General features: G+C 39.0%; 1 protein-coding gene across 1 annotated transcript in view; it reads right to left on the reverse strand.

Annotated features, from left to right (window-relative positions):
- The window catches only part of DNAH8 (dynein axonemal heavy chain 8), a 318,105-nt gene that overhangs the window by 97,791 nt on the left and 203,120 nt on the right, over window positions 1–17,194 (reverse strand). Inside the window, exons 64-70 of the mRNA XM_039235325.1 lie at window positions 16,037–16,213; window positions 13,771–13,938; window positions 12,604–12,819; window positions 7,364–7,501; window positions 5,741–5,868; window positions 4,767–4,938; window positions 3,402–3,557 (exon numbers count right to left, since the gene is read on the reverse strand). Coding sequence (XP_039091256.1) covers window positions 3,402–3,557; window positions 4,767–4,938; window positions 5,741–5,868; window positions 7,364–7,501; window positions 12,604–12,819; window positions 13,771–13,938; window positions 16,037–16,213 — 1,155 coding nt within the window. The remainder of the gene's footprint in view (window positions 1–3,401; window positions 3,558–4,766; window positions 4,939–5,740; window positions 5,869–7,363; window positions 7,502–12,603; window positions 12,820–13,770; window positions 13,939–16,036; window positions 16,214–17,194) is intronic.

The following is a 17,194-nucleotide window of genomic DNA, read 5'->3' on the forward strand; positions in this document are numbered from 1 at the left end:
TCTCTCTCTCTTTCTCTTTCACTCACTCTCAAAAATCAATAAACATTAAACAAATTTTAAATATTATCTCTCACTTGCTATAAAAAAGAGACGTGGAATTGAAAAATTAAATAAGTCTACCTGTTCTGTTTTGGATAGAAAGGAAATAACTAAAAGGGGGAAAAAATCCTGCACATGAAGGAATTTGTTTCCCTGGATGGATAGCTTTATTTACACAAATGATGAGCTGTGAAAGACCTCATTATGAGTTGATAAGGTAAATGAATCTAAACAAAGAGCTTTAACCAGTTTATTAAACAAGATGAAACAAGGTCCCAACTAGATGGAATATAATTGTCCTGCTCTATTTTCTAAGGATTAAACTCTATTTTTGTGATTTCCCTCCTAAATGTGATGGTTCATATTATGTGTCAATTTGACTAAGGTAGGGGATGTCCAGGTAGCTGACAAACATGATTTCAGGCTGTGTGTGTGTGAGGGTATTTCCAGAAGAGATTGGCCTTCTCTCTGAAGAGAGGTAAACTGAGTAAAGATAGATCACCCTCACCTACTTGGGTGGGCATCATCCACTCCATTGAGGACCTAGATAGAGCCCAAGATGGAGGAAGAGCAAATTTGCTCTCTACTTGAGCTAAGACATCCATCTTCTCCTGCCTTTGGACATTAGCAACTGGCTCTTGGGCCTTCAGACTTGTATTTGGGACTCCTATTACTGATTCCCCTGGATCCCAGACCTTCAGAGTTTGGGCTACATGACCAGCTTTCCTGGACCTCGAGGTTATAGACAGTAGATTGTGGAACTTCTTGGCCTCCCTAATCCCATGAACCAATAATCTCACAATAAATCTTTTTCTATATATCTGTATTTACATGAAGATATCCTATGCATTCAGTTTTTCTGGAGAACCCTAATATACTAGGTAAAGAAATTGGGGCACCTGGGTGGCTCAGTCAGTTAAGTGTCAGACTTTGGTTCAGGTCATGATCTCACATTTCATGAGTTTGAGCCCTGCATTGGGCTCTGTGCTGACAGCTGGGATCCTGGAGCCTTCTTCAGATTCTGTATCTTCCTCTCTCTCTGCCCCACCCCTGCTCACACTCTGTCTCTCTCTCCCTCAAAATAAATAAACATTTAAAAAAATTTTTTTAAGTAATAATAATTTTCAAATTATCAATTTATTTAAGACAGCTTTTAGCCAATTTCAATGTCTTTTCTAAATTTGAAATAATGCCTTGGAGTCATAATTTCAAGTTTAATTAACTTGATTTTCTTGTGCAGTAACACTAAGTGGTAGCTACCACCAGAGCCTGGGTCACTTGTAAAGATACTCTAGTATTGGGTCTTTACAAGGTAGTCAGTGAATTCTTTATAGGGAAACTTGATAAATACCTTCTTTTTCCAGAAGTCAGAGCTGAAGGTTCTGGGGATGGTGTTGAAGGTGGCCTCGGCAAAGCTGCCAAGGTAGAATGTAGTCCTTGTCATACAATACATGTATTTATTTTCCATTTATAAAGTGTTTCATTTTTTATTTTGTTTTCCTTTCCAAATAAAGAAATACTATTTTTGTTTTATTCTGTCTTCATTTATGTGAGTTTGTGCATGTGTTTATCCACATATTTTAAAAATAATGTCTCCTGAGTAAGGAGAATATAGTTCAATCTTACATTCCAGCAGTTGATGTTTTTAAAAATACATTAAGTATCAGTGGCATATTTCTATTACTTCCTCAAGAAGATTCCTGAGACTGGGTGACATCAGAAAGGACATTATCGAAGGCTATCAATGAACTTATTGCCACAATGGAGAGACAAAGCTATGATCAGGAACATTAAGAATAGGATGGGCATGGAGGGGGGCACTTGTGGGGATGAGCACAGGGTGTTATATGGAAACCAAGTTGACAATAAACTATTAAAAAAAAAAACACGCAAAAAAAAAAAAAAAAAAAAGAAGAATAGGATGGACAATCAGGAGAGGCAAGAGGAGACATGTTATAGCTGCGTGGATCCAGGAAATGAAGTTGAGGGGCAGGAATGCTCCTGTTTACTCCACCCACACATTCCTTCTGTGAAGACACTTCCTCTGAAGCTGCCTTCCCATGAACTTCATTTTCCTTAACCCTCCTCCTCCATTTACACTCTCCAACCCTGTCTGGGATTTCTCTGGGGTTTCTAAGTAAACAGACTTGTGCTCTGGAGTATCTGTGAGATGGGAGTATCTTAGACGTGTTGCTGAGCACCAGGAAGCATCCACATGTCAATGAAGCCCTCATCTCAAAAGGAAATCTTTCAATATTTTACCAGGAAATGGTGTTTGTTATAGGCTTTTGGTAGATGCTCTTTATGTGGTCAAGGAAGATTCCTCCTATTCTTAGTTTCTTGGAAGTTTTAACACAAATGGGTGTTGAATTTTACTAAGAGCTTTTTCTGCATTTATCAAGATGATCAGATGATTTTTCTGTTGTTCTTTTCCTTGTAATGATGCTATACTTTGATTAATCCATTTAAGTTCAATAAATATCAGAATCCCTACTCTATAGAGACAGCAGCGCAGAAAATATAAAGACGGCATAAAACCATAAACCTTGCCACAAGAAGTTTAGGATACAGTAAAGATAAAAGACAAATGGGCAATGAGCAGGTATTGAAGACAGACTCTAAGTTCATGCTGGAAACCGAAACAAGAACTTGGGAGCATTTAGGACAGGCTCTATTAAACTGGGGACAAAGGGAAGTCTTGCTGAAGGCTGTGTTGGATGTGGACTTTGAAGAACGTTCGAGATATTTACCTGGGATACGAATAAGGTGGGAGGGAGGGTGAAGAAAGACACCCTGGTTAGGAGAATAGTTAGCTAAGCAAAAATATGGAGCCAGGAGACACAGAACCCTGGGAACACTGTCTGGGAAACAATGACTAGTCCATATTGGTTGCTGAATCAAAATATTAACAGTAAATCTAAGATGCTGGAATCATATCCCTGTCTACCTCTGTCCTAAAATTAACACCTTATCAGACCCCCAAGTCCAAAACTGGACTCTAGGATGGGGTGGAGGATGAAGTGCCAGAACCAGGTTGGCACAAATAGCATTCCACTGAGGAGTCAGGAGTTCTATTTTTACTGCTTTCCTGTAAGCCCAAGCCCAAAACCCCAAATAAAAGCATATCCAACACAGAGAAGGCAATAGAGCCAGGAAAGGGACAGAGAGGAAAGAACATCATGAAAGAAACCAAAAGAAAAAATAATCCAAGCTCTTGCCCCAAACCAATGTTATAAAACTCAAAGGTGTAAATTAACAATTATCACAGAGATGACAACTTAATGACTGGCAGATTCAGCTGAAATTTGGGGAAAATTTCAGGATTTTAAGATTTGCTTTCCCATAGACCAAGCAGTACATACCTGCAAGTCATTTTCTTTTTCCTTTGATTTAATCCAAGTTTTTCCTTGAGTTTGTGGGTCTATGAGGAGTGGGTATCTGGTTGCCTTTGTCACAATGATGCCATTCTGAATTGAGAGGTCATCTCCTGGTAATCCCTGCAGCCCCCACTCCCCAATCTATGTAACAAGAAATAGAAGTGGCCAGTCAGAGGAGAACAAGAATGTTTGTACTTAAGAGTGCCACAATATTAAGAGTGCCTTAATATTAATATTAAGAATTTAATATTAGAGTATATTTTTTCCTTTGAGACCATGCAATGGGTACCTAGAAAAAAAGACTTATAATAAATAAACAAATAAACTTAAAAACATTTCCTTTCTGAATTATGAGGGAATTGCCAGCCTGCCTCCATGTGGTCAGTAAAACCACCTGAGATCCCAAGAACCAACCAGCTTCCACCTTCATTAAATTATCTGACCAGCCCCCAAAGGTCATAATTAACATCCTGGCCCACTTTGCCTCATCACTGTCCTTTGCATCTTTAACACATTATCTAGTCCTTGTAACAACCAGTTGAACACTGTTTGAATTGGAAAAGATTAATTTTTTAACTCTTAAATGCAGATAACACGAAACTAATAGCATGGCTTCCCTTAGGAAACAGCCACTGAGGAACATATTACAGATCAGAGAGCAGCCCATGAATACAAATTGCCCGGAAAGCATTTAATGCCATAGGAACTCTGCAAGATATACTTAAAATTGACAGTGGTGTCAAGTTCCCAGCAAGGAAGGCTCATGTAGCGGGGCATGCCATCACTCGGTGATACCAGAACGGGCTGTTGTGCTATGCTGTCTGACACTATGAAAAGGTTAATCATCAAAAGAAGCTTAATACCAGTACTTATGGCCTAGCTAATGTGTACAATCACTTGAAATGTTTGAGAGAGAGTGGGACTGAAGAGGAATGGTGTAAATAATGGAAAGTTATAAGAAAAGCTCAGTATTAGCAAGCCTATAATTCATGAATACTTTTTTGGAAAGATTTTATTTTTTTATGTAATCTACCCCTAATGTGGGGTTCAAACTCAAGACCCTGAGATCAAGAGGTAGGTGCATGTTCCACCAACTGAGACAGCCAGGCACCCCCATGAATGATCTTTTAGTTCACAGAAGTGCAGTTGAAAATAATTTGAAAGCAAGATTTCTTAAACACAAAGAAACTTTTATACCAAAAAAAGGTCGTTTTTTGTTTAGTAATTCTTAAGCATTTTCAAAACAATCTTTTCAATGAAATGAAAAAAAGGAAAAAAAAAAGGTGTGCCTTAATTTCTTAGTAAGTAAGACTGAAAATCAAATAATATTATAAGGAAAGCGACACTTACAGTTGGCGGATCCACCAACATGGAAATAAGATTCAGGTTTTCGGTGAAAGGAATCTTCCGAGCCTTCAGCTCTATCTCCCACAGATCTTTAAGCAAATGGTTCCTAAATATCTGATTGAAAGGACCGAGGTAGGAAAGGAATCCAGTGCACAGAAGAATGTCACCTACAAGTCTGTTCGGAAACGAGACAAAGTGAGTCACCTGACACATGCGAGCTCTCCCATTGAGGAGTATGAAAGGTCACACACGAGCCCGTGTGACTAGGCTCCCTGCTTAACACCTCATAACCAGACATGGAGAGACCATGCAAAAGGGAGTCCCCAATTCCAAATGGGGGTAGGAGGGGCCACATGCGGTGTAAACCAAGGAACAAGAGAGAAACTGCTTCCTCGAAGCCTGCAGGTCTGGAGCCCTGACGCCAAGGAAGGAAAGTATCCTTTTCCCGTGACTTGGTCCTGTTCAGATTCAGTCTTGATAAAACTATTTTCTTCTGTCCATCCTGTTCCCTCTCTGTCCCTCCCACTTGTTGCCATTCCCCACTCCTCTCTCATTCCCCTCTCTTCCTCTTTTCTGAGGACACTAGCCAACACCACACACACAACACACACTAGCACAAGATTCTCTTGTATTTAGATCCACACATTCAAAATCACTGAGGTGAAGAGCATAGAAGTGGAGAACATATCTAGATGGTTCTGGAAAATCCACACAGCATCAGAAATACTCTTGTACTGAAAACCCACACTGCTGAGCCAAAACTGAGATTAAACGTGTTTCACAAGCTCTTCATCCCTCTTTGTTTTACTGAGAGTGCATGACTTAAACTGTGAGATTCAGAAATGATTACAGGGAGATGAGGGAGCAAAGCGCTTCACTGGCGAGATGTATTTTATTTTCTCTAAGGCCACAGAAAGGTGGGGTTTGGAACGATGATTAAGAAGGAAAGCAATGATAACAAAGCCCAAAATTTATACCTGTTAATCTGGGCTTTGAACTCTTTGCTTTGCTGGGTCCATCGGACCTTTTCTCCACTCAGCCCATCGATGAGCGTGGAAGCAGCCTGCATCTTTTTCCGGCACATATCTGCATCATTTAGCAAATCCTACATTCATAAAGGGAGAGTGTCTCAAAGAACTTCTGTAAGTGGTTAACCAAAAATTCATTGCATTCACACATAAACATATATAGAGGAATTTTCTAATTTGCAAAATAAATATAATGTGAAAAAGCAATGTGAGTGAAGCTTTACATATTAAATTCTGGTAATTACTTCATGATATAGTTATTTTATCTTGGGAAATTTCAAGGAAAGGGATTTAGTAAGAGACATTCCAAATCACATGAATTCACATGAATTCACATCTATTCAATGATTTCAAAACACAATCAAATCAATACAATATACCATTTTAAGTCTTGGGTTTGATAATTCTGAGTTCTTGGAAGTTTACCAAGTGTTTTCTTTTTTTTTCTCAGAAAAATTCTACACAAGAGTGATGTGCTGCAGCCATCAGCTCAGAAGAGCCAATTATTACATTTCCAGAAAACTTGGCTGGTGTTGGACACATCATATGATTTCATTCATATGTGGAATCTGAGAAACTCAACAGATGAATGTAAGGGAAGGGAAGGAAAAAATAATATAAACACAGAGAGGGAGACAAACCATAAGAGACTCTTAAATACAGAGAACAAACTGGGGGCTGCTGGAGGGGAATGGGTGGGGAATGGACTAAATGGGTGATAGGTATTAAGGAGGGCACTTGTTGGGATGAGCACTGGTTGTCGTATGTAAGAGATGAATCACTGGGTTCTACCGAAGCCAAAACTACACTGTATGTTAACTAACTTGAATTTAAATTAAAAAAGTTAAATTATATAAAGTTAAAATTAAACTATATTAAAGCAAAGGTAATAAGTAATAAAAATCCATCATGTCCTTATTATTTACTACATTTTTGCCTTATGTATGCACTTGAGGTCAAATCCACCGTACCTGCATGGTGGTATATAGTAGTGTGCAGTATGTAACAGTGCTATATATGTAACAGTATAGTATATAATAGCGCGCTGCTGTGCACCTGTTTCCAAATCTGCCTTCAGTGTCAGCACATTGGTAGCTTAAAATTGGCAGAAGGGAGAGTATCTACACCACAAACAGCACAAATCAGGGCCTTCCTTTTCCCCAGGACCCCTGTCCCGCAGAGCTAATTGCTACCAGACCATCACTGCTTATCGTTTGCCCCAGGAGGTCATGTTAGGGTCCCCATCTGACGGATAAAGCTCCATCAGTTGACTCCAACTGTCTAATGAATAAGTGTCTGCACCGGATCTCAAGCCCAATTTTCTAACCTCCAAATCAGTCCCCTTTGGGTATGACATTGCAGCTTATTCTTATCAAAAATGATGATTAAAAACACACACACAAAAAGACTTTGGAGTGTCAACAATCCAAAACAGGTAGCTGGAGCCAGTATAGGGCAGTCAGGTAAATACTTTTTTTTTGGTCATAACCATGTGCCTAATTTCTAAATACAACACATACTTGTATAAAATATTAATATGTTGTTTCCATAATTTTGTATACTTCATCTCACCATTTTCTCATTCATCGCTGCATCAAATTTTGCTTGTACTTTATCCAGCTCGGCTTGTTTCTCATCGAGCAGTGCCTGAGCCTTTCCTAGCTCAGCATTGGCGACTGTTAGGCGGCCCTCCTGCTTGGCCAGGTTAGCCTTACAAAGAAGAAGAGGCAATTGTATGGAGTTGTATTAGGTCTGCACAGTATTTGTGTTTTTGTTTTGGTTCTTTACTATTTTTTTAATTTAATTTATTTTTGAGAGAGAAAGAGTGCACATGAGTGGGGGAGGGGCAGGGAGAGAAGGGGACAGAGGATCTGAAGCATGCTCTATGCTGACAGCAGAGAGCCTGACGTGAGGCTCAAACTCATGAACCATGAGATCATGACTTGAGCCAAAGTCAGCCGCTTAACCAACGGAGCCATGCAGGGGCCTCTATTTGTGGTTTTAATTGGTAAATAATAACAAGAATAACACCATTTTTGCCCAAGATGGTAATTAGAGGGCATCTGCTTCTATGTGTTCAGCTGGGGAAGCAAAGAGTCTTTGAGATATTCCACTGAAGTTCTATTTTTTTAAATTATTCATGTTTGATACAGAAAACATGAAAAATGTAGCAATGTATAGAAAGGAGGATAGAAATTACCTGTGATTTTACGCAGAGATAGTCTGTGAGTATTGTGTTAAGAAGGTGGTAACTGGCATTTTCTAGTTTTTTCTTTTTCACTTAAATATGGTGTAATCATTTCCCCTTAAACATGTCCTCAAACACTTTTTCATGGACATTAATAATATGACTGCATAATATCCCACTATTTGGGCGTATCATAATTTACTTAACCTTTGTCCTATTTTTGAAATCCTCTCCCACCATTTCTAATGATTATAAAATAACGCTATTGGGCATGTGAGCATTTTGTGTTGTTCCTTTTGTGAAGACTTTTTGAAGTGAAATTACTATAATAGTAGAGTTTAATCTTTTTCTACGTCCTACAGCACAGGCTTAGAATTATCTGTTTCTTAGAACTTTAAAAGAATCAGTAAAGTAATACAGCCCTAAAACTTTCTGAAGTAAAAGTTTTTTGATAACATTCTCATTTTCTTTCCCAATATTTAATTTATTTAAATTTAGCACTTTTTCACAGGAAATGTTAATTTAATTAATATTAATATTATTAAATTGAAATTTTCTCATGTATTTACATAGAACTGTTTAAAATTTGCTAATTATTTAAATCTATGCATCTGTGATTGTATGTACTTTCTTCCGGATTATATTTTCCAAGAATGTCTCTTATATTTTGTTTTTGCAAAGCTCCATTTATTTAATTCTGCTACATTTCTCTAATTAAAAATTTTTTTTTAATGTTTATTTATTTTTTAGAGAGAGACAGAGTGTGAGCAGGGGAGGGATGGAGAGAGAGGGAGACACAGAATCTGAAGCAGGCTCCAGGCTCTGAGCTGTCAGCATAGAGCCCAGTGTGGGGCCTAAACTCATGAGCTATGAGATCATGACCTGAGCTGAAGTCAGACACTTAACTGACTGAGCCACCCAGGCACCCATACTTTTCTCTAATTTTTAATGTTATTTTTATTAGTTGTATTCCAATTTCCTTAAGTTTTATGTGTATGTATATTAATAAGTGAGTATATCCTGGAGTGTTTAGTTTCTTTCATTAATTTAAGAGCTCAGAAAGTGCCATTGAGCCACATAACAAAGCATTGGTAACTAGCTTTTTGTCGTGATTTTCTAAAAAGAAATGACTGGCTTTTTTTTTTAATGGAAATTATCTAATTTTATTGCTTATAATCAAAGAATGAGGCCTTGACAATTTCTGCTTTTGGGAACTGAATCAAGGTCTTATTTTAGCATTGAGTATAATCAATGTTTGTAAATGTTTCTTGGTCACTAGAAATAATTTCATATTCTTTGCTCATATTCAAGAAAGTTCAATGTAGCTATTCAACCTTAAAAATTATAAAGTGTAAAATCTCTATATAATTACTGGTTTATGCCTGCTAAAGACTGGCTACATAATTTGTGGGGCCCAGTACAAAATTAAAATGTGGTGCCTCTTGTTAAATAATTATTAAGAGCTTCAAGAGGGTGACAGCGACCATTAAGCCAAGCATGGACCCTTTTAAACACGGAGTCTGGTGTGCATAGATCATACACCCATAAAACCAGCCTTCTGTGCTGTCTCCAATCACAATATTATCTGTGTTAATTTCTACTTAAAATATTAATGCATTTTGCTTTTTGTAATTTGATAATATTTATTACAAAAAGCATAACTACAATTAAGTCTCACTGTGGATTGCAATTTTTAGTAAAAATTAACTTTGTTCTTATAAGTGCATTTTTTTCTTAAATTCTACATCCCTGGGTATCTTTTTGTTGGAATGGATTTCCTATATTTTCTTTTCATTTCCCTTTATTAAAACTTTTTATTTTTTTTAAATGTTTACTTATTTTTGAGAGAAAGAAGGTACGAGCAGGGGATGAGCAGAGAGAGAGAAGGAGAAAGAGAATCCAAAGTGGGCTCCCACCTGACACCAGTGAGCCTGATGCAGGGCTCGAATTCACAAACCATGAGATCATGACCTGAGCCACCTAGTTATTTTTAACTTCTTTTCTATGTTTCTCAAAGTTACCAATGCACAGAGTTTTATTTTTTTTTTATTTTTTTTTTTTACAAATAGTTTATTGTCAAATTAGTTTCTACATAACACTCAGTGCTCATCCCCAAAGTGCCCTCCTTCATGCCCATCCCCCCCTCCCCCCCACACCCATCAGTCCTCAGTTTTTGTCAGCATTCAAGAGTCTCTCATGGTTTGCCTCTCTCCCTTTCCCCCACCATTTCCGCCCTTCTTCTCCCCCTTGGTCCTCCGTCAAGTTCCTCCTAATCCTCCTATACGTGCAAACATATGGTATTTGTCCTTCTCTGCCTGACTTATTTCGCTCAGCATAACACCCTCAAGGTCCATCCATGTTGCTACACATGGCCAGATTTCATTGTTTCTCATTGCCATGTAGTATTCCATGGTATAGATAAACCACATCTTCTTGATCCATTCGTCTGTTGATGGACACTTAGGCTCTTTCCATGTTTTAGCTATTGTGGAGAGTGCTGCTATGAACATTGGGGTACATGTGCTCCTATGCCTCAGCATTTCTGTATCCCTTGGGTAAATTCCTAGCAGTGCTATTGCTGGGTCATAAGGGAGTTCTATTGTTAGTTTCCTGAGGAACCTCCACACTGTTTTCCAGAGGGGCTGTACCAGTTTACATTCCCACCAACAGTGCAGGAGGGTGCCCGTTTCTCCACATCCTCGCCAGCATCTAGAGTTCTCTGATTTGCTCATTTTAGCCACTCTGACTGGCGTGAGGTGGTATCTCAGTGTGGTTTTGATTTGTATTTCCCTGATGAGGAGGGATGCTGAGCATCGTTTCATGTGTCTGTTGGCCATCTGGATGTCCTCTTTGGAGAAGTGTCTGTTCATGTCTTCTGCCCATTTCTTCACTGGGTTGTTTGTTTTTCGGGCGTGGAGTTTGGTGAGTTCCTTATAGATTCTGGATATTAACCCTTTATCTGATATGTCATTTGCAACTATCTTTTCCCATTCCGTTGGTTGCCTATTAATTTTCTGGGTTGTTTCCTTGGCTGTGCAGAAGCTTTTAATCTTGATGAGGTCCCAACAGTTTATTTTTGCTCTCGATTCCCTTGCTTTTGGGGATGTGTCAAGTAAGAAGTTGCTGCGGTGGAGGTCAAGGAGGTTGTTTCCTGCTTTCTCCTCTAGGGTGTTGATAGTTTCCTGTCTCACGTTCAGGTCCTTTATCCATTTTGAGTTGATTTTTGTGCATGGTGTGAGAAAATGATCTAGTTTCATTCTTCTGCATGTTGCTGTCCAGTTCTCCCAACACCATCTGTTAAAAAGGCTGTCTTTTTTCCATTGGATATTCTTTCCTGCTTTGTCAAAGATCAGTTGGCTGTATACTTTTGGGTCCACTTCTGAGTTCTCAATTCTGTTCCATTGGTCTATGGGTCTGTTTTTGTGCCAATACCATACTGTCTTGAGGATGACAGCTTTGTAGTAGAGGCTGAAGTCTGGGATGGTGATACCTCCCGTTTTGGTTTTATTTTTCAGTATTACTTTGGCTATTCGGGGTCTTTTGTGGTTCCATACAAATTTTTGGATAGTTTGTTCTAGTTTTGAGAAGTATGCTGGTGCAATTTTGATTGGAATTGCATTGAATGTGTAGAGTGCTTTAGGTAGTAATGACATCTTAACTATATTTATTCTTCCTATCCATGAGCATGGAATGTTTTTCCATTTCTTTGTGTCTTCTTCAATTTCCTTCATAAGTTTTCTATAGTTTTCATCATACAGATCTCTTGTATCCTTGGTTAGGTTTATTCCGAGGTATTTTATGGTTTTTTGTACCAATGCACAGAGTTTTAAAAGGCAGCCATGTTCAGGGGGCTCCTGAGTGGCTCAGTTGATTAAGCATCCAACTTTTGATTTCGGCTCAGGTCGTGATCTCACAGTTTCGTGAGTTCAGGCCCTACGTCTGGCTCTGTGTTGACAGTGTGGAGCCTGCTTGGGATTCTCTCTCTCTCCCTCTCTATCTGTCCTTCTCCTGCTCTCCCTGTCTCCATCTCTCTCAAAACAAATAAATGCACTAAAAAAGAAAAACAAAAAAAGACAGCCATTTTTATAAGGCTTACTATGAAAACCAGCAACCCCCTGCCCACCTACTCATCATTCTCCATTCCACAGAGCAACTGCTTTCAACTCTTTTTGCTTTATGGTGGGGGTGGGGCAGGAGGTTAGTGTGTATCTGGGTGGTGTATTTTATGACTCCTTTGCACTGCTGAGAATGTCATTCTGTTCCCTGCTACCTGAAGAACAGCCTGGCCCCATATAAATGGTGTGTATGTGTGTGCATGCATGTGTGTGTGTGCACGCGTGTGTATACATACATGTATTTACCACTCAGTACTTAAATTGGATCTTTAAGAATTCATTTAAGTTAACAAACTGGTTCTGATTTCTTGTCTGCGATGCACAGAAACACATACCAGATGTAAAGAAAATGAGAAACTGCAAGACGTGAAGAAAAGAGGAACGTTAAGCAACAGGGACATCGATCTTTATTAGTCAGAATTCTGCTTTGTTTTCTCATAGCAGTAATACTGAGGACTGATTTTTATTGAACACTGATTTTCTAGGAGGAGGAGGAGGGAAATTCTTACCTTCAGAGGCAACACCTCTCTATTGACACCATAAAATGTTGCCATAGCAAGGGTCCAGGACAGCAGGCCAGCCACATTCCCACAGACTTTTTTGGCATTTTCTAAAGTATAATCATCCATGTTAAAATATGGCTGCAATAACTCAACAGTCTCTTCATTTATAGTATCCTTGGGAAACTGCTGAAGGCTCCACAGGAAACCTGTTGCACTCATCAACTGAAAAATAGTAGTACAACCTGTTTGTTCTGGGAGAAAATAAGTGCTTTCTTTCTGAATTAGTATATAATTCTACACTGAATTTTTTTTCCAAAGCAGTAACAACTGATACCCTCTTCAATATACAAATCAAGACCGCCTATAGTGGACCTAAATTTGTAAATTGAAAATGGTCTTGCTGAAGAATCAAACCAGCGCCCTGACCGGCTTCAGGAGGCCCCAGAAATTAAGAGGCCCAAATTTCTGAAGCATGACTCAGAAGGCTTAAACAACGGCCATTCCCCCTGCCCGAACCAATCACTGGGGGTTGGGAAGTACCGGTTGTTCCAGCTGCTTCTCGGGCCCGCTTAGTTTTAAACTCACCAATCCCTCCGCAACGCATCAACCTCTGCCGTCACCCTGTCCTATCACGTTGTGGTCTCTGCCCATCACCCCTTTCTCCGCCCTGTGATAAAAACCCTACTCCTCCATTGTTCGGGGCTCTCAGCGCGGATCCACTGCGTTGGTGAGGTCTGGGAGCCCGAGCTTAAGCCCGAATAAATGCCCTTTGCTTTTGCATAAGTGACTAGGACTCCTTGGTGGTCTTGGGATTTTGGGAGATCGCGATCTGGGCATAACATTGCCATTACCATGGAAGAAGAAAAGATATGTGAGTTTCCTGTCCAGTGAGTGCATCTGAATGCCACCAACCACAGAGGCTCCCTTTTGGAGACTGGGTTGGGTTGACATCAAGACCGTGCCAGTGCTAGCTTCAGGTTCTGGACACTTTTAAAGAAAAGGAGACATTCAGCTTTATCTTTCCTTACTTACACTTTGGGAGGTGTAGTTTAAGATAACCTCTTCATTACACAATTATCAATTATTACCTGTCAGCTTGTCTGGTCTATATTGAATATCCTGGGCTGGGGACACCTGATACATCTTATAGGACTTGCAAATATTTTTACTTACTTTTAATGACTCTCCCCAGGATGGCTTGCAGCAAGGTTTTTCTGGATCCATAGTGACAGGGTCAATTTTCTTTTGAAATAGTAGCAGAACACAGTCCATGATTCTCATAATAAGATGCGGGGGCTTTGCAAGTTTCCTGACTGTGGCGATGTCATTTGGTTTGATAGTCTGTATTTGGGATTAGGAAATCAATATATGTTTTGTTGAATAGTATTAATAATCACACAGGAATCTAATGCTCTTATTTATTTTTTAATATAATTTATTATCAAATTGGTTCCCATACAACACCCAGCACTCATCCCAACAAGTGCCCTTCTTCATCCCCATCACCCACTTTCCCCTCCTCAACCCCCAACAACCCTCAGTTTGTTCTCAGTATTTAAGAGTCTCTTATGGTTTGTCTCCTTCCCTCTCTGTAACTTTTTTCTCCCTTCCCCTCCCCCATGGTCTTCTGTTAAGTTTCTCAAGATCCATGTATGAGTGAAAACATATGGTATCTGTCTTTCTCTGACTTATTTCACTTAGCATAATACCTTCCAGTTCCATCCACATTGCTACAAATGGCCAGATTTCATTCTTTCTCATTGCCAAGTAGTAAGGAATCTAATGCTTTTAAATAATGGAAGCACAAAACTTTAAATGTCTGTTCTCCCCATCCCCTGACTTTATCCCTTTAAGGGTTTACTTTCCAAGATTTTTGCATAATGGCTCTTTCATTGTTATCCTGGGATTTCTGTTTATTTTTCTTCTTTTTTTTTCTCCTGTTGCCCTCAAACAATTGCTGTAGAATATCACTACCATTCATTACCCACCACCCCAAACCTCTGTGAGCAATAAGCCTCACTGATGGGTAACATTTAGATAACTTGCATCTTCAAAGCACATACTCTAGGTGTGGATATTGAAAGAGGAGCAAGTCTCAATGTCAGAAATCTAACCTTCAGTCTTTGTTTTAAGGGCTCCCCTATCTATCCAAGGGGGAGAAATCCAAAGGAGACTAGAGAATTTATTTTAACAAATGGCTTATAAAAATACTTTTCAAAGTTTCCATCTGTGAGCTGGGTTTAGAATAAGATATTACCTGATATTCAAGGCAAGAAGGACTGGAACATAACATGACCAATAAAATCCCCTAAGACTCATTTGTTCAGTGATTTCTCTTTCTTGTAGGTTCTTGTAGGATTCATAAAGGGAGTGGGGGTGGAGAATGTGTCCTGATCATTGCCACAATTTTATTAAGTGATTATCATAAATCTATTCATTCAACAAATACAGGCATTCTCCCATTTAAAAAGAAAGAAAGAAAAATAGACTTGTCCTCATAATCCTTGGAGGAAAAGGAAGTACAATCACTCTAAACTAGGATTACCATCATGATAGAAGCAGAGAGGTGACAGGAAAAACAAAGGGGAGCCAGAAGAGCTGAAAACCTTCTAGAAGGGATGAGCCTGGTCCTGGAGAGTGACTCTCATTAGGCAATGTAAGTTAGGAAGAGCATTTCTGGCAGAGAGACACACACACACATTTAAACACACCATGATTCTTCTAGAAGCCTATCTATGTTTCTAAATGGCTAGACTATACTGTGTATAGAGAAAGAATGACAGAAGAGTTTAAGCGGTAGACAGGAGCCAGGTTAAGAGTAGCAACAGCAGCACTGATATTTACTGATTTTTACTGATATTTAGTGACTACTTTCTATGTGCCCAGCAAACTGTATTCATTATCTTTAATGTTTAAATTGACCCTTCAAGGATCACTGAGGAATTATAATTCCCATGGAGATCCAAAAAAGTTAAGTAAATTTACTCTAGATCATGTATTTATAGAAGTGGTGGTGGCAAGAGACAGCTGCACGTTGCCTCACAGATGTGGATGGCTAGCTGGGGACCTTATCCTAACAGCCCCTGGAACCCACAGGAAGATTTTTAAAGGGCAAGTAGCATAGTCTGGAGGAGGCTCTCTATATCATCTGAATCCCGTATGCTATTGTTTCGGCCATTAGTCGCCATTATTTCTCCTGTCTCATGGAAGTTTGATTTATGGAATGAAACTAGTAAACTATAGGAGCTGAAGACTTAAAAAAAATAAGAACTTAGAAAATGGAATCAGCAGAAACATTTGTCCTCAGACTCAGCGATTATAAAGCACATTAGAATTCAATTCAGTTTTCAGATTCTAGAAGTCCTGCAGTGAATTTCCCAGAATGAAGCCCAGTGCTGGCTGGGACTTGTGCAGAGAGCGGGTAACAGTGCACACTCACGTTCAAGGCTGCCTCTGCTTCTTCCAGGGCTGGTCTAGCCGCCTCCAGCTTGGTCTCAGCTTTTACTTTTTCACTATCAATTTCATCCACAATTTTTTGGGCTTTGTCTTTTACCTCCTGCACTTCGTTTTTGACTTTGGCTGAAGCCTGAGCACTTACTGTGACTTCTGCCAACACCTGTTAAATTGAGGGAACACATGAGGGCAAATAGGCATCTTCTGAGCAAAATTTACAGACTCAAGTAGTAGAATATTTATTTGATATAATATAAAACACAAATAAGAGCAAATTGATTCCCTATGTATATTTTAGATATATTCCTTAATCTATGCTTTCGGGTGTATTAAAGTAACTCCTTTAAACAGTTCCTCGAAGTCTTCTCCTAAGGCTTATAAATATATAAATAAAGGGCACTGGAGTGGCTCAATTGGTTGAGCACCCAACTCTTGATTTTTGGCTCAGGTCATGATCCCAAGGTTGTGGTATCAAGCCCTGTGTTGGGTTCTACCCTGGGTATGGAGCCTAATTCTCTCTCTCTGTGCCTCTCTCCACTGCTCGTGCTCACTCTCTCTCTCTCAAAACAAAAAATATATATGTAAATATCTTTTTTTTATACATAGACTATATAAATAAACATTTTAAGCTTTCAGGAATATGGTATTTCCACAGTATGTAATTTCTAGAAAATTAACATAATTCAAATATATGTAGTGGAATAAGGTCCAAAACCATATTAATGCCCACATAATAAAATAAAATAGCTCATGTTTGTTGAGCACCTACCATATGCTAAGACCCTGTCATATGCTAGCTCTCTCACTTCAGTAACAGGCTAAGGGTCAAGATTTAAGTATCCGCCTTAACTAACTCAGTGAATGGATGCTGAAAGCGGTCACAGACTGGTAGGTCACAGATAACGGAGTAGTACACATTTATCCCTATCAACTTGGGAGACGGGTCTTTTTTTTTTTTTTTTTTTAATTCCACCAACAATTCCTATTAGCTTTTCCCCCCTTGACACAAACTTCAGATGAGACCTGGGCCACCCCAAGAAACTTAGAGCATGTGGGAACCTTGAAGAGAAGACCAAATATAAGTTATAGTCAAGAAAAATTTAATATAACAATTTTTTTAATATTTTTATTTATTTCTAGGAGA

This window comes from Hyaena hyaena, unplaced genomic scaffold (assembly GCF_003009895.1).
Source record: "Hyaena hyaena isolate Hyena2069 unplaced genomic scaffold, ASM300989v1 scaffold_96, whole genome shotgun sequence".
In the NCBI taxonomy this organism is placed as follows: domain Eukaryota; kingdom Metazoa; phylum Chordata; class Mammalia; order Carnivora; family Hyaenidae; genus Hyaena; species Hyaena hyaena.